Source organism: Oncorhynchus tshawytscha, linkage group LG34, assembly GCF_018296145.1.
Source record: "Oncorhynchus tshawytscha isolate Ot180627B linkage group LG34, Otsh_v2.0, whole genome shotgun sequence".
In the NCBI taxonomy this organism is placed as follows: Eukaryota; Metazoa; Chordata; class Actinopteri; order Salmoniformes; family Salmonidae; genus Oncorhynchus; species Oncorhynchus tshawytscha.
In genome coordinates this window covers 1,622,266-1,642,680 of record NC_056462.1, presented here as the reverse complement: position 1 = coordinate 1,642,680, position 20,415 = coordinate 1,622,266, and the positions used below count along the sequence as shown (strand labels likewise).

Genomic DNA, 20,415 nt, shown 5'->3' with positions numbered 1-20,415 from the left:
CATACACCTACATCACTATGTTCTTTTAAAGAGTTTATAATTTTTTGTTACTTCAGGAAATGCAATGCAGGATAACGTGAGTTACTTATCTGAAACTACATAGTAGAGTCTTAAAAGATTTGAATAGAAATGTTTAAAGAAATAACACCTCACCTTGACAGCCTTTTTGAACTTGAGACAGAAGTCCTGGAAGATGCGGAAGCACTCGTCCAGCATGAAGGTGTCCTTGTCTTCACAGAAGAAGTCAATAAGCGCATTTCCCTCCTTCCGCAGGTCCAGCCTGCGCCTCTTCAGATCTTGTAGGGTCCTTGTGGAGCTCTGTTGGGAATGACAGACAATGGATGACAGACACATAGATTAGATATATAAAGAACAAAACAAATTTGAACATATTATTACCATCAAAATATACCAAAAACAGGGGGCTTCGTGATACTGTATATCAGAGATGTAGGATAGTATGAATGGTAAGCACTTATCAACATGCAAAATACATATGGACTCATATTGACCCATATTTGTTATGCTTATGGGGTGTTCTTCCAATTGAGATCATGGTGGTAAGTTATCTGATATACATTTATTTGTCTACTATATGTACAGACACACCTCACATGACATTGAAGTTATGTTACAATGTTACAGTCACCCTAGGATCCGTTTTGATATCACAACTGGCTAAGGATGCCTTCACTGTGTGCCGCCCTCATGCGCCGTAATCAGCACAGAGTAGAATTCCCTAATTAGATTCTGACTGAATGTGCTCCCACCTGCAGGAAGGGGTCCAGCTGCTCCAGGAGCTCTGGGTCACTCTGGACCTTCTCCTCCAAGGATCTGGTCCTGACGTAGAGAGACGAGAACTCCAACTCGATGTTTTCCACTGATATTCTGCGGGGATATGCAAATCATCCAAAGCCTGTTAAAATACATTGTGTGGCTCAGTCGGTTGAGCGTGGCGCTCACAACGTCAGGGTTGTGTGTTTGGGACCACCCAAAAAATGGGCTCCCGAGTGGCACAGCGGTCTAAGGCACTGCATCTCAGTGCTAAAGGCGTCACTACAGACACCCTGGTTCAAATCCAGGCTATATCACAACCGCGTGTGATCTGGAGTCCCATAGGGCGGTGCACAATTGGCCCAGCATCGTCCGTGTTTGGCCGGTGTAGGCCATCATTGTAAATAATAACTTGTTCTTAACTGACTTGCCTGGTTAGAAAGAAGAAAAAAAATGTATGTGCTTTAGATAAAAGCATACTTTAAAAGGCGTATATTATATATATATATATATATACAGTGGGGCAAAAAAGTATTTAGTCAGCCACCAATTGTGCAAGTTCTCCCAATTAAAAAGATGAGAGAGGTCTGTAATTTTCATCATAGATACACTTCAACTATGACAGAAAAAATGAGAAAAAAAATCCAGAAAATCACATTGTAGGATTTTTTATGAATTTATTTGCAAATTATGGTGGAAAATAAGTATTTGGTCAATAACAAAAGTTTATCTCAATACTTTGTTATATACCCTTTGTTGGCAATGACAAAGGTCAAACGTTTTCTGTAAGTCTTCACAAGGTTTTCACACACTGTTGCTGGTATTTTGGCCCATTCCTCCATGCAGATCTCCTCTAGAGCAGTGATGTTTTGGGGCTGTTGATGGGCAACACGGACTTTCAACTCCCTCCAAAGATTTTCTATTGGGTTGAGATCTGGAGACTGACTAGGCCACTCCAGGACCTTGAAATGCTTCTTACGAAGCCACTCCTTCGTTGCCCGGGCGGTGTGTTTGGGATCATTGTCATGCTGAAAGACCCAGCCACGTTTCATCTTCAATGCCCTTGCTGATGGAAGGAGGTTTTCACTCAAAATCTCACGATACATGGCCCCATTCATTCTTTCATTTACACGGATCAGTCGTCCTGGTCCCTTTGCAGAAAAACAGCCCCAAAGCATGATGTTTCCACCCCCATGCTTCACAGTAGGTATGGTGTTCTTTGGATGCAACTCAGCATTCTTTGTCCTCCAAACAAGACGAGTTGAGTTTTTACCAAAAAGTTTTATTTTGGTTTCATCTGACCATATGACATTCTCCCAATCTTCTTCTGGATCATCCAAATGCTCTCTAACAAACTTCAGACGGGCCTGGACATGTTCTGGCTTAAGCAGGGGGACACGTCTGGCACTGCAGGATTTGAGTCCCTGGCGGAGTAGTTTGTTACTGATGGTAGGCTTTGTTACTTTGGTCCCAGCTCTCTGCAGGTCATTCACTAGGTCCCCCCGTGTGGTTCTGGGATTTTTGCTCACCGTTCTTGTGATCATTTTGACCCAACGAGGGGAGATCTTGCATGGAGCCCCAGATCGAGGAAGATTATCAGTGGTCTTGTATGTCTTCCATTTCCTAATAATTGCTCCCACAGTTGATTTCTTCAAACCAAGATGCTTACCTATTGCAGATTCAGTCTTCCCAGCCTGGTGCAGGTCTACCATTTTGTTTCTGGTGTCCTTTGACAGCTCTTTGGTCTTGGCCATAGTGGAGTTTGGAGTGTGACTGTTTGAGGTTGTGGACAGGTGTATTTTATACTGATAACAAGTTCAAACAGGTGCCATTAATACAGGTAACGAGTGGAGGACAGAGGAGCCTCTTAAAGAAGAAGTTACAGGTCTGTGAGAGCCAGAAATCTTGCTTGTTTGTAGGTGACCAAATTCTTATTTTCCACCATAATTTGCAAATAAATTCATAAAAAATCCTACAATGTGATTTTCTTGATTTTTTCTGTCATAGTTGAAGTGTACCTATGATGAAAATTACAGGCCTCTCTCATCTTTTTAAGTGGGAGAACTTGCACAATTGGTGGCTGACTAAATACTTTTTTGCCCCACTGTATATATTATAATAAATGTGAATAGTTTAAGATTCTGAAACTTTGTCTACTGCTGTAGCAGATGGCTATGTCAGCATCGTAAAATGTGACTTTGTATTCCTGAGACTTGAAATACTGCTGACCCTGAACCCAGAAATGCCTTGGCTTGTATTAGTCAGTGGTATTGGTGGTGCTTTAGAAATTGCTATGTTGTGGTTCACTGTGGCAGAAATGGACCATGTTACACTGTATGGCACTTGTCTATATCTACAGTGCATTCGATAATGGTGAAGGCACGACAGTTAGAGAGGCTGGAAGTAAGGATGATGTGTTAGCATATCCACAGCGGAGCATGAAGTGTTGGCACACCAAGAGAGAGGGAGAGCTGAACTGTAGCATGCAGAGGTGACCTTGTAAAAGAGCTTGACAGCCACAGGGAAGATAATGCATCCTAAACAGTGCAGTATACTGCCAGAGCCATTGGGAGCTTAAATTAATTTGAAATTCAACTCAAGGTGTTAGTAGGGATCTGTGATTTCATTCAGTGCTGCTGTTATTCTAGCCAATAATCAACCTCTTCATTTGATTGCATTTAAACTATGAACATGTATTGTACCATATATTTTTTCTATTGCGTTAAAGCTGCAGTCTGCGATACATAAAACAGCAAAGTGGTCACCTCGCCAATTGGTAAACAGCTGAGGTAGGCAGCTGGAGAAATGTAACCAGACTTAAAGATGCAGTCTTATTAAAGCCGCAGTCTGCAGTTCAGAAAACAACAAACAGGACACCCCACCACTTGTTTAGGTAAACGGCTAAGGGATTGGGGTGGGGCTGCAGAAATGTTACTAGACTGCAGCATTAAGCACAAATCATCATCCAGTAGTAGTCATATAAAGGCAACATATACAGATATGTCTAATGGAGGGAAATAATCATGCTAATGCTAAGAGCAGTGGCTGAAGCAAGATCCTAAAAGCTACAGTCGTGGCCAAAAGTTTTGAGAACGACACAAATATTAATTTTCCCAAAGTCTGCTGCCTCAGTTTGTATGATGGCAATTTGCATATACTCCAGAATGTTATGAAGAGTGATCAGATGAATTGCAAAGTCCCTCTTTGCAAAGTCCCTCTTTGCAATGAACTGAATCCCCCCAAAACATTTCCACTGCATTTCAGCCCTGCCACAAAAGGACCAGCTGACGTCATGTCAGTGATTCTCTCGTTAACACAGGTGTGAGTGTTGACGAGGACAAGGCTGGAGAATACTCTGTCATGCTGATTGAGTTTGGATAACAGATTGGAAGCTTCAAAAGGAGGGTGGTGCTTGGAATCATTGTTTTTCCTCATTCAACCATGGTTAACTGCAAGGGAACACGTGCCGTCATCATTGCTTTGCACAAAAAGGGATTCACAGACAAGGATATTGCTGCCAGTAAGATTGCCCCTAAATCAACCATTTATCGGATCATCAAAAACTTCAAGGAGAGTGGTTCAATTGTTGTGAAGAAGGCTTCAGGGCGCCCAAGAAAGTCCAGCAAGCGCCAGGACCGTCTCCTAATGTTGATTCAGCTGTGGGATCGGGGCACCACCAGTACAGGGCTTGCTCAGGAATGGCAGCAGGCAGGTGTGAGTGCATCTGCATGCACAGTGAGGGGAAGACTTTAGGAGGATGGCCTGGTGTCAAGAAGGGTAGCAAAGAAGCCACTTCTCTTCAGGAAAAACATCAGGGACAGACTGATATTCTGCAAAAGGTACAGGGATTGGACTGCTGAGGACTGGGGTAAAGTCATTTTCTCTGATGAATCCCCTTACCGATTGTTTGGGGCATCTGGAAAAAAGCTTGTCCGGAGAAGACAAGGTGAGCGCTACCATCAGTCCTGTGTCATGCAAACAGTAAAGCATCCTGAGAACATTCATGTGTGGGTGGGCTCACTCACAATTTTTCCTAAGAACACAGCCATGAATAAAGAATGGTACCAACACATCCTCCGAGAGCAACTTCTCCCAACCATACAGGAACAGTTTGGTGATGAACAATGCCTTTTCCAGCATGATGGAGCACCTTGCCATAAGGCAAAAGTGATAACTAAGTGGCTTGGGGAACAAAACATCGATATTTTGGGTCCATGGCCAGGAAACTCCCCAGACCTTAATCCCATTGAGAACTTGTGGTCAATCCTCAAGAGGCGGGTGGACAAACAAAACCCACAAATTCTGACAAACTCCAAGCATCGATTATGCAAGAATGGCCTGCCATCAGTCTGGATGTGGCCCAGAAGTTTATTGACAGCATGCCAGGGCGGATTGCAGAGATCTTGAAAAAGAAGGGTCAACACTGCAAATATTGACTCTCTGCATCAACTTCATGTAATTGTCAATAAAATCCTTTGACACTTATGAAATGCCTGTAATTATACTTCAGTATTCCATAGTAACATCTGACAAAAATATCTAAAGACACTGAAGCAGCAAACTTTGTGAAAATGTATATTTGTGTCATTCTCAAAACTTTTGGCCACTACTGTACACATACCATTCCAGGAACTGAGTTAGTGATCTTGATTGTGAAAAGAGACACATAAGTCCTTATACAGTATAGGGCATCCATAGATAATGGGTATGAAATTGACTGGGATTCTTCTAGGTGAACTAGTTGTAAGACTCTTGTCAAAGGATAGCAGTGCAAATGCTGCGTTCTTGACATATCAGAGTGTTCGGGAAATAAAACCTGCAAACTCTGAGCATTAAGTTGTATCTATTCACGTGCTTTGAAGTCGTTGAAAATGTCCATTGACTAACAGCTAACTAGGTACGTCAACCATGAACTGCAGTTATTATGCTCACAAACAAATTACAGTGTTCAAAAACAGTATAAATAGATTGATTTTGATAAATAATGTACTGTTGTTGCATTTAACTGCTGAGAATGCTGTAATTTCCTCAATTGTTGACGTCGTAGTTCAGCATGTCGAAGAAGTTGCGGCACATAGTTGACACCCGAGTGTCCTACTTTACAGAAATTATGAGTTGGAGGGCTGTTCAAATGGCTTTTTCCCAGTTTGCAAGTTTCCGACATCATGAAGACCGCAAGGAATTTTTTACCTGGAAGCGCTCTGGATGTCCTGCAGTTTCTCAGGGAACTTCAGCAGCTTCTCGTCCTTCTTCTGTGCCTCCTGAGAAGATAGGAAGGAATTACTATTACATGTTATGTACACCCATATCCCTCTTGTAATTTCCAATCTGTTTAATAAAGCTTGAAAATACATAAGGACTCCTTAAAAAAGAAAAACACACAAACATCTGCCATCCTTCTTGCAATATTCAACATTTCTCTAATTTGGCCTCTGTTTACTCCAACATCAATGTCATGGAATATTTACTAGTGACATCTTCTCTGCTGTTGAAAGGGCATCTGTGGAAAGCCTCTCCGTATTCTGTGTCAAAAAATACATATTTACACATCTCAAATTCTAACAAACGAATTCAAACAAACTACTGAATTCTGACCCACTGGGCACACCACGTCATTTAAACGTGGAAATGTTGGTAATATTTGGATGAGATGTTGATCAATAAGATTTCAACCTTTATTCACCCACTCAAAAAGACAGCCTTAAGTTTGTTTAATTCCTAATGTGTCACTACCTTCTAAAAGCACAACCAAATTCCAATGAAAAAACAATGTTGGATGTTTGGTTTAGTTGTCATCTAAATCAAATCAAATTTTATTTGTCACATACACATGGTTAGCAGATGTTAATGCGAGTGTAGCGAAATGCTTGTGCTTCTAGTTCCGACAATGCAGTAATAACCAACAAGTAATCTAGCTAACAATTCCAAACCTACTGCCTTATAGACACAAGTGTAAGGGGATAAAGAATATGTACATAAAGATATAAACGTGTTATCACTGCAATTTCCATCATAACAAACAAACAAAAAAATTAAACAAAATTAAAATGGGAATGCAATGTCAGACATTTTGTATCCATACACTGAGTATACCAAACCTTAGGAATATCTTCAACCAAGAATGTTTTATATACTCAGTGTTGTACATATACTATATACAACAACTTAATGTGTTCTCACTGTTTCATCTAATACCAAAACCAATATATATATAGCTGTGAGCAGCAATGAACGGTGTTCACAGGATGACAGAAAGGACACAAGATCAGTTGTTTAGCAAAGCAAGCACTCTATCATGTAACTATATTCCTTTATGTGCAATCAGTGAAAGCATTACTATGTTTATCTCTCAATACCACAAGGGTGACTCAAGTGAAGTAAAAACGAGTTGCAGCATTCAAATATGGCCACACTGTACCTATAGGTGTACTATAGCAAATAAGATAATGCTACAAACACTTTTGAAACTATAATTTTTCAAAAGTATTTGTAGCATTAGCATATGTGCTAACATGCATCTATAGGTACAGAACGGCCATATTTGAATGCAGCAACAAACTTTTATCAAAAACCATTAAAGACTGATGTAATGAGTCTAAATACAAAATCTGAAGTGAATCTGACGTATGGTTCATAAGAATAAGATGAAATGCAGATGATTTTGAGCATTAGCGTTACACATGCAAAGAATGAGTTGTTAATAGTTTCCTTGTTTTTTGAAATATAAATACCAAATTCAGTATGGTACATTTTAGGGACGGCCATGATAGCGATGATAAGTTTCAAGTTGACAGGCCACTGTGGTGTCAATTTACATTGGTTTAAATGGACAAGGAAAATCTGAGTTTCGGTTTGTCAATAACTTCGCCATCTTTTGGCCAATCCCTTAGCTTTTCAACTATGTACCATAGGCCTACATTCCACATTTTGTGTGTACTTTCAGAATATTTTAACATATTAGTGTATGTGCTATAGTGTGGCCATCTTTGAATGCATCAACTATTGTGACCAAAGATCAAATTTGGAGTGAATCTGACTTTTATTCCATGACAAGATTCTCAAAATCTTTCAAAACCTGGCTCTGGATGTGTTACTTGTTTTAAAGTTGAATAAATACTGTTACATTAGTTTGTAAAATAGCCTAACTTTAGGCTATTAACTGTATTACAAAAGTTATATTTGTAATACAAATATTAACATTTAAAGGGAATGAATCTAATGCTTGGATAGTTTAATCTGAGCCACTGGCTTAATCCTATTGAATTATATTTTTGGTTTAGTTGGAGACGTGAATACAACATATCATTTGTTAACTTGTGGACAAGTTAATAGGCAAAAGTGCATTGCAAAAGTGTTCTTGAATTGTGTTTACACAAACAAAAATCAACATTTGAAGGAATTGTATCTTTTGTACCACTGACTTAGTCTGACTTTAATTCCAGTTTGTCTACAAATTAATATGTTAAAATAACTCCATCTCCATCTCAACCAAAGATCGAAGTTAAAGAATAGGACTAAATCAAATCAAACTTTAAACACACTTTAAATAAAGGTTGATTTGATTTAGTCCTATTATTTTACTTAGAGATGGAGATGTGAGATGGAGATGTGAGTCCAACATATTAATTATTAACTTTAATATTACATTTAAAATCAAGCTTGAAATCCTAGGGCCATATCCATTGTCTATTTTTAGTTGAAACCTGGGTTGACTTGAGACAATATCTGTTGATGACTTTGCAAATTCTATAATAATAATAAAAGGCCTAATATAGGCCTAAATAGTATCATTGATGATATATGACTTAACATTTGTTCTGTTAAACTCACCCCTTGAAACTACTTCGATAACAATAGTGAATCTATTTAGTTATTAAGCGATCTCTCAAATATCATTCTCACTGTAACAAATTGGTAGTAGTCAGTGACAAATATTAAAGCTAAGCAGAGCTGGGCTTAGTTAAAATCCTGGAAGTACATAGTGCAAGTTATCAATGGTTGGTTCTCTTTGAATGCAGCAAATGGATGGCTGTAGATAGATCAACTCTCCAGTAGGAGCTGCTGCCCAGCTTATAGCTTTTTTCTGATAGTGGACATAACATTGAAGATCTGAAGTTGTTTCAAATGTACAAATTCAACAAGGTATGTCTATGTTGAAAATTGGTTACCATGATGACAGACACTCCCTACTGGTTGAAATTTTACCCTCAAAACAACAGTTGATGACTTTTTGCAAATCCAAATCCAATGTATTTTCCCCCTAGATTCCATGTCTCAATACATTGACAAATAACGTTAAAACAACGTTGATTCAACCAGTTTGTTCCCAGTGGGGAGTGTCTGTACTCAGTTCGAATGCCAAAAGGGTCCACAGGTCAGCACACTGACTCATACACCCAAAAATGGTGACATTTCATTTTAAAGTGAGCATGACCAGAAGAAACCTGAAGATATTCCTGCACACAGCTTGCTTACAAAGTGATTCTCCACTAATCTGTCTCTCTGTGTGTCTCCTCCAGTGTGTATGTGTGTCTTCTCCTGTGTGTGTTGTGCATGTCTTGTTTTTCTCCTCCAGTTTGTCTGTCTCCTCCAATGTGCCTTTCTCCTCCAGTGTGTCTGTCTCCTCCAGTGTGTCTGTCTCCTCCAGTGTGTCTGTCTCCTCTAGTGTGTCTGTCTCCTCTAGTGTGTCTGTCTCCTCTAGTGTGTCTGTCTCCTCTAGTGTGTCTGTCTCCTCCAGTGTCTGTCTCCTCCAGTGTGTCTATCTCCTCTAGTGTGTCTGTCTCCTCTAGTGTGTCAGTCTCCTCCAGTGTGTCTGTCTCCTCCAGTGTGTCTGTCTCCTCTAGTGTGTCTGTCTCCTCCAGTGTGTGTGTCTCCTTCAGTGTCTCCTCCCATTTCTCTCTGTCAGACTCACCAAAGCCACAAAATGCAGCAGGTTCATGCCCGGTTTGTTGGCCTTGGTGTCAGCCAGCGAGAGGAGCGATGACAGCTTGAAGCCCACGGCGTTGCCCGCGTAACCGCCCTGCGGGACGGGGAGGAGGATAAACGAGCAGTGTCATAGTGGTGCCATAAAAGCCATTATCCCACCTTAGCCATGGTCATATCAGACAGATAAGGAGAGAGACGAGATACGGGGGGAGAACTAGACAGATGTCACAGATTGATGGAGAGAGAGACCAAGTGAGTGAGTGAGTGAGTGAGAGAGCGAGAGGGTGAGTGAGTGATTGAGGAGAGAGAAAGAGAGGAAGAGAGAGTGAGGATAGATAAATAGAAAGAGGAAAGTGAGAGATAATGGCATCGTTGGCTTACAGCGTTCATGATGTTTCCAGCCTGCAGAACCAGGTGGAGGATGGCATGTAGTTCCTCACAGGTCATCAGCTCTACAGAGAGAGAGGAGTGAGGGGTCAATACAAACCCATAGCACGCAGAGCATTCAGCAGTAACCTCCATCAGATCTGGGCTTCAAAAAAATAGATTCAAATACTTTATCTGTGCCTAGTTGAGCTTGCCTGGCTTAATAAACTAATAGAAAAGTCCCAAAACTGCAAACCCCGCCCATCTGGCACTCCAGGCGGATTCAAGCAAATGCTCAAAGTATTTGAAAATACTTTTCAAGTATTTCAACCCATGTCTGCCCCCCATCAAACGCCATCACTGGTTGGAATTAACTTCCACCATACACTTCCACTATAACTCAAGCTGGCTTTCAACTGAGATATACAGCTGTATAGAGATGATGTCATAGTTTTAGCATGACTGTAGGCCTATTGATGTTTCAAATACTGTACAATACAGCTAGCTACTCATTAGGAGTAATGTCGGCCCCCACCAAGAGTCTGGTTTCACTAGTAATCACAATCAGGAAGTAGCTTGTCTGTGACTTGCACTTTGTTTAAATAGAAAATGGACAACAGTGTAACAAAATGCATCATATATGTACATGCACATCCTAGATCAAATGCAATTCATGATGAGATGGAGTAAACACAAAAACACACACAAAATAACGACGGCTCAAACCAACTTATCCAATGTTGCAGCAACGTGCAGAGCTGTGGATAACACTCCTGGCACATGCCACATAAGGCCCTGTACTGGAGGTCAGGGTTCAATGCCTTCTTTCTGTGTCTCACTGTCTTCCATCCATCTACACATTCCTAATAAAGCACGCCAAAAAACCTTGCAGCTATAACCTTTTTTATGTAACATAACGCCGCCCAGAGGCCTAATGTTGATGAAACTATTCTTAATTTTGGCCAAGTGCCCTGCCAAACTGACATCTCAATTCAGCATTGCCACAAAGAGGTTGCGGTGCATGGGCTTCCTGAGAGGGAAGCCAATAAAGTGTGGCTGAGGGGTGAGAAGCTGTGACTCAGCTAAAATTACATTGAGCCGCATTCAGCTTAGAGCAGGGGGGGTTGGTGTGTCAAATACAGTGGGGAGAACAAGTATTTGATACACTGCTGATTTTGCAGGTTTTCCTACTTCCAAAGCATGTAGAGGTCTGTAATTTTTATCATAGGTACACTTCAACTGTGAGAGATGGAATCTGAAACAAAAATCCAGAAAATCACATTGTATGATTTTTAAGTAATTCATTTGCATTTTATTGCATGACATAAGTATTTGATCACCTGCCAACCAGTAAGAATTCCGGCTCTCACAGACCTTTTCTTTTTCTTTAAGGATCCCTCCTGTTCTCCACTCATTACCTGTATTAACTGCACCTGTTTGAACTCGTTACCTGTATAAAAGACACCTGTCCACACACTCAATCAAATAGACTCCAACCTCTCCACAATGGCCAAGACCAGAGAGCTGCGTAAGGACATCAGGGATAAGATTGTAGGCCTGCACAAGGCTGCGATGGGCTACAGGACAATAGGCAAGCAGCTTGGTGAGAAGGCAACAACTGTTGGCGCAATTATTAGAAAATGGAAGAAGTTCAAGATGACAGTCAATCACCCTCGGTCTGGGGCTCCATGCAAGATCTCACCTCGTGGGGCATCAATGATCATGAGGAAGGTGAGGGATCAGCCCAGAACTACACGGCAGGACCTGGTCAATGACCTGAAGAGAGCTGGGACCACAGTCTCAAAGAAAACCATTAGTAACACACTACGCCGTCATGGATTAAAATCCTGCAGCACACGCAAGGTCCCCCTGCTCAAGCCAGCGCATGTCCAGGGCCCGTCTGAAGTTTGCCAATGACCATCTGGATGATCCAGAGGAGGAATGGGAGGAGGTCATGTGGTCTGATGAGACAAAAATATAGCTTTTTGGTCTAAACCACTCGCCGTGTTTGGAGGAAGAAGAAGGATGAGTACAACCCCAAGAACACTATCCCAACCGTGAAGCATGGAGGTAGAAACATCATTCTTTGGGGATGCTTTTCTGCAAAGGGGACATGATGACTGCACTGTATTGAGGGGAGGATGGATGGGGCCATGTATCGCGAGATCTTGGCCAACAACCTCCTTGCCTCAGTAAGAGCATTGAATATGGGTCGTGGCCTGGTCTTTCAGCATGACAACGACCCAAAACACACAGCCAGGGCAACTAAGGAGTGGCTCCCTAAGAAGCATCACAGCGTCCTGGAGTGGCCTAGCCAGTCTCCAGACCTGAACCCAATAGAAAATCTTTGGAGGGAGCTGAAAGTCCATATTGTCCAGCGACAGCCCCGAAACCTGAAGGATCTGGAGAAGGTCTGTATGGAGAAGTGGGCCAAAATCCCTGCTGCAGTGTGTGCAAACCTGGTCAAGAACTACAGTAATTGCAAACAAAAGTTTCTGTTCTGCTTTTCTGATGTATCAAATACTTATGTCATGAAATAAAATGCAAATGAATTACTTAAAAATCATACAATGTGATTTTCTGGATTTTTGTTTCAGATTCCGTCTCTCACAGTGGAAGTGTACCTATGATAATACTTACAGACCTCTACATGCTTTGTAAGTATGGAAAACCTGCAAAATAAGCAGTGTATCAAATACTTGTTCTCCCCACTGTATGTGCGACCATTTATTGGACGCTTTGTAAAGCCCCAAATTCGCTGAGAGGTGAAACTCCATGTAAGGACGTTTTACGAATCATTCAAAAACCCTGCGCTATGCCCCAAAAGGCCTCACAATGCAGATTTTACAGCAGTCTACACTCTCAAGACATGTTTAGCTTACTAAATGTATCAGGGCAAATCATTTGCTAAAGTGGTGCTGCTCTTTAGGCAAGCTCATTTGCCAAGCTCATTTGAATGTATTAGCTACAGTAGCTGCATACCAACAAATCATGCATAGGCCCACTGTACTACAATAAATGTCAATGTCAATGTCAATGTGTTGCATATTTCAGAGCCCAAATGACAAAAACAAGTCGACTGTGGATCATATGATTGGTTTCAGACGCTGTGCTTAATATAAGTATAATAACACTGACACACCGCGGCCATACGGCTGGTGTCAACTGTTTGTCATCAAGGCCTGTTTTGTCCTTTGCAATTATTAACCATTAAACAAATGGTGAACCAAATGAGGTCTACTGTCCCTACTCCCGAAAAAATCTCTAGGTGCACTCATCCACGTCTCTATTTATCTGTAAATACAGTTTGTATCTCAGTATCTTTCTATCTCTGTATTTAAATGTCTCTTCATTGCATGAACCTCAATTTCTGTCATTAACCTGAAAACCTCCTCTGCATGAACCCTGCATCCAGGGGTTGGAAACAAAATTATTTTTTAATCATTTAGTTCTGAACAGAAATATAATTTTTTTGGGTTCCATTCCACTTTTCTAAACAGGAAAATAAAGTTTTGAAACGGTTCGAACCCCAAAAAAGTACGGGTTTGTATCGTTCCTCTCTGTTCCTTTTTAAACCTCTAAAATATATATACATTTAGCTCAACATTAATTTACTTCACCAATCAGTGCAAAATAGAGCAACTTGCTGTGGAGCAGGTAAGCAATTTAATAAGTAAAGGAAAGTAGTTAAGAGCCAATTGTATTTTGCCGTAACAGCATAGTAATCATAATGAAAGACAAATACACACACTGTGCTGCCAGTCACAGTGTAGGGCACAAGATGCAACTGACATGTTGAGGGTGAGGAGAGAGCGAGAGAGGGTGGCAAGAAGCATGCTTTGAAGCGCTGGGCATCTTGTTCTGATATGCATTATCTGAATTAGGCCAACAGAATTATACCTACGGAGGAGCGGCTTCTATGGAGGAACTTTGAATATCTTTAGCTAGAATTAAAAACATGTATTGCCTTTTTGTAGCTAATCAATCCAACGTAAAACATGAACAATATAGTATCCTTAACTAGCATTGAAAAAGTCAATCCATTCTTCTCTAATTAAACATCTCTCCCTAATTTCTGAATTATGCTTGTAATGTTGTCAGTAGGCTACAGTAACCTATTCTTCAGAGGGGAGGGGCAGGTAGCCAACATACACACACACACACTGGCAAAGATTTCCAGCTGGCAGGCAGACGCTGGAATAAGTTTCTGAGTGACAGAATGAGGGCTTTGCATAGGCGCTTTGTTATGATTTTTGTCGGACAGGAAGAAAATGCCCAGAACGTAAAATAACGTTACTAACCGGTTCCCATGCTTTTAAAATAATGGTTTTGTTCCGGAACAATATAGATCACTTTTGTTTTCGGTTCGGGTTCTGTTCGTCAAATGATTCTGTTATTTTCCTGTTTTCTGTTCTGTTCTCTGAACCGGTTCCAACCCTTACCTGCATCTACTATATATAGGTCCGAATACAGCGCCAGCTCAGATGACACGCACGCACCCGCGCACACACTGGGTCCTTGTTACACCTCAGTGCTGCGACTCAGATATCTGGGTCTCCAGTCGATGGTGTGTGGCAGCACCAGCGGGCGGCGGTGGCCGCTAGTGGGGCAGTTTTGTCTCAACATCATTACCTTTGGTGGCCACGCGGATTACATCGATCTCACGGCTCATCACAGCGCAGGATGGAAAGAACTCATCACGCAGGACCATGGCCTCGATGCGCAACTCAAACCTGGCAGGGGCGACAGAGAACAGGGGGTGTCAAATTCACTGGCACAGGGAACAGAATAGTACAATTTACTATACAACTCCAGGCCCTCAGTTTCGGGGGCCAAAGCACTGCTGGTTTTCATTCTCTCCTAATCAGGTACTGCCTTGATCAGCCTGTTGCATGATGACGAGGAAACCCATGGCCCGGTCCTAAATGACTTTGTGTGACGAATCACACCTGGTCCTAAATATCAACAAGACCAAAGAGATTTGCTTAGACTTCAGGAAGCGTACAACATTTACCTCTGCAACATTTATCAGAGGTCAGAACATAGAGATTGTAGAAAAATACAAATATATGGGTGTATACTTTCTCAATTTTAATGTTGACTGTTTTATACTGACTCTGTTTTACAAATCTTTCATTGAGAATATTTAAACTTTTTGTATTGTTTGTTGGTTGGGCAATGCCACTGTCAGCCAGAGAACTATGCTGAGAAGGATTATCACCACAGCGCACGCAAGGTACTTGGAGTCAAACAGACAGGCCTGGATGAGATCTTTAACATCAGGGCCCTCCGCAAGGCTCACAAAATCATTTTAGACCCAAGCCACCCCCTGTACTCGGACTTTGAACTACTCCCCTCTGGGTGCAGGTATACGGCACCCCCCGGGATGAAAACCAGAACTAGACAATAATTTGCACTAGCTGTGATATCACTCCTAAATAGCTTGGGCTAATGTTCCTATCGACCCAGTAAGGCCAGCAGGCTAGTCTCTTTTTATTTGTATGTAACTGTTATGGAAGTTGTATTGTCAATTTGTTTTATATTTAAACACCACTTTAAACATGTACATGACCCTGCAACAAAATTTCCCCATGGGGTCAATAAAGTAAGTAAAGTAAAGTATGACTTACACTTGGCCTTGATCAATTAACTACCAGGGAGAAAAACAGTAGTAGCATAGCCCTCGAAGGGCAGTGGAATTGACCTGAGGTACAGCATCAGATACTACACACCCGTTTATTTAATTGAAATAAGTACTCGGTAAATTTCTCAAACCTGCACAGTTTATGCTTTAGTATATAACCATGCATTTTCCTTTGGAGCAAATTAAATTGCAGAATGAACAGTTGTGGGTACTGGAAAAACACTAGCAAGGTAGACTCATGAAGATATGCTTAAAATGGCTGATAAGTGAATCAAGATTTGATTGATTCATGCAGTAACAGGGACAGACTGGCTCCAGAAATCGTCTCAGGCATTTCAAACACACCATTTCAAACACAAACATTTCCTCGAGGCCTGAAAACCAGCCCATTTATTTTGTTGAGGCCCTCATTATTAGGCAAATAATGATCCTTCTGCACAAAGAAAAAAATGATTTAGACCGGTCGTCATTAGGCTAAATGAGTACAGCTTACCGAGGCACCTGGATCAACAGGTACATGAAGGAGTCTGCCAGGGTCAGTTTGCTGGAGTCCCCTTTGAACTCCCTCAGTTTCTTTACCTGTGGATGTGACAATAAACATATGAACACGTTCCTATGTGGCTCAGTTGGTAGAGCATTGTACTTGCAAAGTTGGGATCATGGTTTTGATTCCCAATGGGGCCACCCATATGAAAATGTATACACACATGACTGACTTTAAGTCGCTTTTGATGAAAGCGTCTGCTAAATGCCATTAATATTATATTATATATAGACTCTACTCCAGCCACTTTAATAATGGGAATTGATGGGAAATGATGTAAATATATCACTAGTCACTTTAAACAATGCTACCTTACATAATGTTACTTACCCTACATTATTCATCTCATATGCATACGTAGATACTGTACTCTATATCATCGACTGCATCCTTATGTAATACATGTATCACTAGCCACTTTAACTATGCCACTTGGTTTACATACTCATCTCATATGTATATACTGTACTCGATATCATCTACTGTATCTTGCCTATGCTGCTCTGTACCATCACTCATTCATATATCCTTATGTACATATTCTTTATCCCATTACACTGTGTATAAGACAGTAGTTTTTTGGAATTGTTAGTTAGATTACTTGTTCGTTATTACTGCATTGTCGGAACTAGAAGCACAAGCATTTCGCTACACTCGCATTAACATCTGCTAACCATGTGTATGTGACAAATAAAATTTGATTTGATTTGATTTGATTTGCTGCAATATGTGCAATCCATAAGAACCCAACCTCAACAACACAAATGTACCTTAAACATTGTTTATGTACACAGTAACTTAGACAATGTCTGTCATTAAATCATTTAATTATTGTGCTCCATCCATTTCAGAATGATTTACTGGTATTTATATCATAGATATGGGGGAAACCTATGCTAGCTGGGATGTGCTAGTATCCTATTCAAAAACTGTGGTGCATTGCTTGGCTGGTACATTGTGTTCTCTCTCTCTCTCTCTCTCTCTCTCTCTCTCTCTCTCTCTCTCTCTCTCTCTCTCTCTCTCACACACACACACACACACACACCTCTTCAGACTCGGGCAGGAGTTTGAGCAGGTCTTTGAGGAGATCAGCTCTGTACAGCTTGCCGTCTCCCTGGCGAATGTCCTCCACGATGGACAGATTGGACCTGGATAAGATGAACACAGTGATAACCCTTATAATGCATTATGATGCGGTTATAATGCATGGCAAGATGTTATAAGCATGTACAGTATGACCCCATTATAATATCTTATTATCATCTGAATAAAAACCATTTTGAGTCGGTTGATCATTTGCTGCAGAGAGACTTAACATACTATAAGCCTTGTTATAAGAGGCTCTTACATGCTCATAACAAGTTATAAGCATTATACCCGTACATTAAATAAACACAACATATTATACACCTTATAATAGAACATCTTAAAGGCTCATACAAAACAAGTTATAAAGCCTTATATCCATTGGCTGAAATGGTACTGAAATGAGACAGTCAGTTCAGTTAATTGGTAAACAACACAGGCTCTCACTCTATGTCTGCACAGAGCAGTAAATCCAGCCAATCCTCACACAGGCACCTTGATATGTGAGCCCAATGCCCAGGCCTGATGTGGATTTATGAGCCATGGGACTGGAGAATCCATGAATTGAAAGGGATTCTGGGAGACGCGGTGGGAGCCCGTGCAACTGCAACAACATGCTGCTAATTCAGTAAGAATGCATTCTCTGGAAATTGGGTTGTGTCATATCAAATCGGGAGGAATGACTTAACATATGATATTCTCATTGGTGGTCAACTGTAAGGGGGAGAATGTACAGTGGAAGTTGGGAAGTTTACATACACTTAGGTTGGAGTCATTGAAACTCGTTTTTCAACCACTCCACAAACTATAGTTTTGGCAAGTCGGATAGGACATCTACTTTGTGCATGACACAAGTAATTTTTCCAACAATTGTTTACAGACACATATTTCACTTATATTTCACTGTAGCACAATTCCAGTGGGTCAGAAGTTTACATACACTAAGTGCCTTTAAACAGCTCAAAAAATTCCAGAAAATTATGTAATGGCTTTAGAAGCATCTGATAGACTAATTGATATAATATGAGTCAATTGGAGGTGTACCTGGGGATGTATTTCAAGGCCTACCTTCAAACTCAGTGCCTCTTTGCTTGACATCATAGGAAAATCAAAAGAAATCAGCCAAGACCTCAGATTTGTCTTTTTGTAGACTACAAGTCTGGTTCATCCTTGGGAGCAATTTCCAAACGCCTGGAGGTACCACGTTCATCTGTACAAACAATAGTACGCAAGTATAAACACCATGGGACCACGCAGCCGTCATACCGCTCAGGAAGGAGACACGTTCTGTCTCCTAGAGATGAACGTACTTTGGTGCGAAAAGTGCAAATCAATCGCAGAACAACATCAAAGGACATTGTGAAGATACTGGAGGAAACAGGTACAAAAGTATCTATATGCACAGTAAAATGCGTCCTATATCGACATAACCTGAAAGGCCGCTCAGCAAGGAAGAAGCCACTGCTCCAAAACCGCAATAAAAAAGCCAGACTATGGTTTGCAACTGCACATGGAGACAAAGATCATCCTCTGGTCTGATGAAACAAAATTAGAACTGTTTGGCCATAATGACCATTGTTATGTTTGGAGGAAAAAGGGGGAGGATTGCTAGCCAAAGAACACCATCCAAACCGTGAAGCAAGGGGGTGGCAGCATCATGTTGTGGGGGTGCTTTCTGCATGAGGGACTGGTGCACTTCACAAAATAGATGGCATCATGAGCGAGGAAAATGGCTTAAGGACAACAAAGTCAAGGTATTGGAGTGGCCATCACAAAGCCCTGACCTCAACCCTATAGAAAACTTGTGGGCAGAACTGAAAAAGTGTGTGCGAGCAAGGAGGCCTACAAACCTGACTCAGTTACACCAGCTCTGTCAAGAGGAATGGGCCAAAACGTATTTGTGGGAAGCTTGTGGGAGGCTACCCGAAACATTTGACCCAAGTTAAACAATTTAAAGGCAATGCTACCAAATACTGATTGAGTGTATGTAAACTTCTGACCCACTGGGACTGAGATGAAAGAAATAAAAACGGAAATAAATAATTCTCTCTACTATTATTCTGACATTTCACATTTTTAAAATAAAGTGGTGATCCTAACTGACCTAAAACAGGGAATTTTTACTAGGATTAAATGTCAGGAATTGTGAAAAACTGAGTTTATTAAATGTATTTGGCTTAGGTGTATGTAAACTTCCTACTTCAACTGTATGTTTCAAATGTCTAATTAGCCTTGTTAGCATTATCCACCTGCCTCTTTTCTGCATTCAAGATTCCAATCGACATGAATAACAAATAACATACTGTAAGTAGTTCGAGTTACTGTTAGCAACAAATTTGTCTGTGAGTGACAATATACTATACTGCACTAGCGACTGTGTTACATAAACGAAAGTGTCCAAGTCCAGTGTGGACGAGGCAGTGTTGATAGGTGCTCTTGTGATAAGAGTCAAATGCTATGAAAATACCAGGGAGAGCCATGCAAAACGTCCTATGAGATCAGCCCTCTGGCCCTGTACACACTCAAGTTGTAGAACTGATGTAAAACGCATTTCAAATCAAATCATATCAAATTGTATTTGTCACATGCGACGAATAAAACAGGTACAGTGAAATGCTTACATACAAGTCATTAACCAACAATGTAAAAATAAATAAATAAGAGTAAAAAATCATTAAACAGCAGCAGTAAATTAACAATAGTGAGGCTATATACAGAGGGTACCGGTACAGAGTCAATGTGCAGGGGCACCGGTTTGTCGAGGTAATTGAGGTAATATGTACATGTAGGTAGAGTTAAAGTGACCATGCATAGATGACAAACAGAGTATCAGCAGCATAAAAGAGGGGTCTGGGTAGCCCTTTGATTAACTGTTTAGGAGTCTTATTCCTTGGGGGTAGAAGCTGTTAATAAGCCTTTTGGACCTAGACTTGGCGCTCTGGTACCGCTTGCCGTGCGGTGGCAGAGAGAACAGTCTATGACTAGGGTGGCTGGGGTCATTGACAATGTTTAGGGGCTTCCTCTGACACCGCCTGGTATAGAGGGAATCTTGGCCCCAGTGATGTACTGGGCCATA

At 41.0% G+C, this 20,415-nt stretch overlaps 1 protein-coding gene across 1 annotated transcript in view; it reads right to left on the bottom strand.

The window, feature by feature from the left end:
• The window catches only part of fhdc1 (FH2 domain containing 1), a 62,495-nt gene that overhangs the window by 6,278 nt on the left and 35,802 nt on the right, over positions 1 to 20,415 (bottom strand). Inside the window, exons 4-11 of the mRNA XM_042312092.1 lie at positions 17,299 to 17,401; positions 16,203 to 16,288; positions 14,698 to 14,798; positions 10,081 to 10,151; positions 9,686 to 9,793; positions 5,965 to 6,035; positions 771 to 888; positions 154 to 318 (exon numbers count right to left, since the gene is read on the bottom strand). Of these exons, the coding sequence (XP_042168026.1) occupies positions 154 to 318; positions 771 to 888; positions 5,965 to 6,035; positions 9,686 to 9,793; positions 10,081 to 10,151; positions 14,698 to 14,798; positions 16,203 to 16,288; positions 17,299 to 17,401 (823 nt within the window). The remainder of the gene's footprint in view (positions 1 to 153; positions 319 to 770; positions 889 to 5,964; positions 6,036 to 9,685; positions 9,794 to 10,080; positions 10,152 to 14,697; positions 14,799 to 16,202; positions 16,289 to 17,298; positions 17,402 to 20,415) is intronic.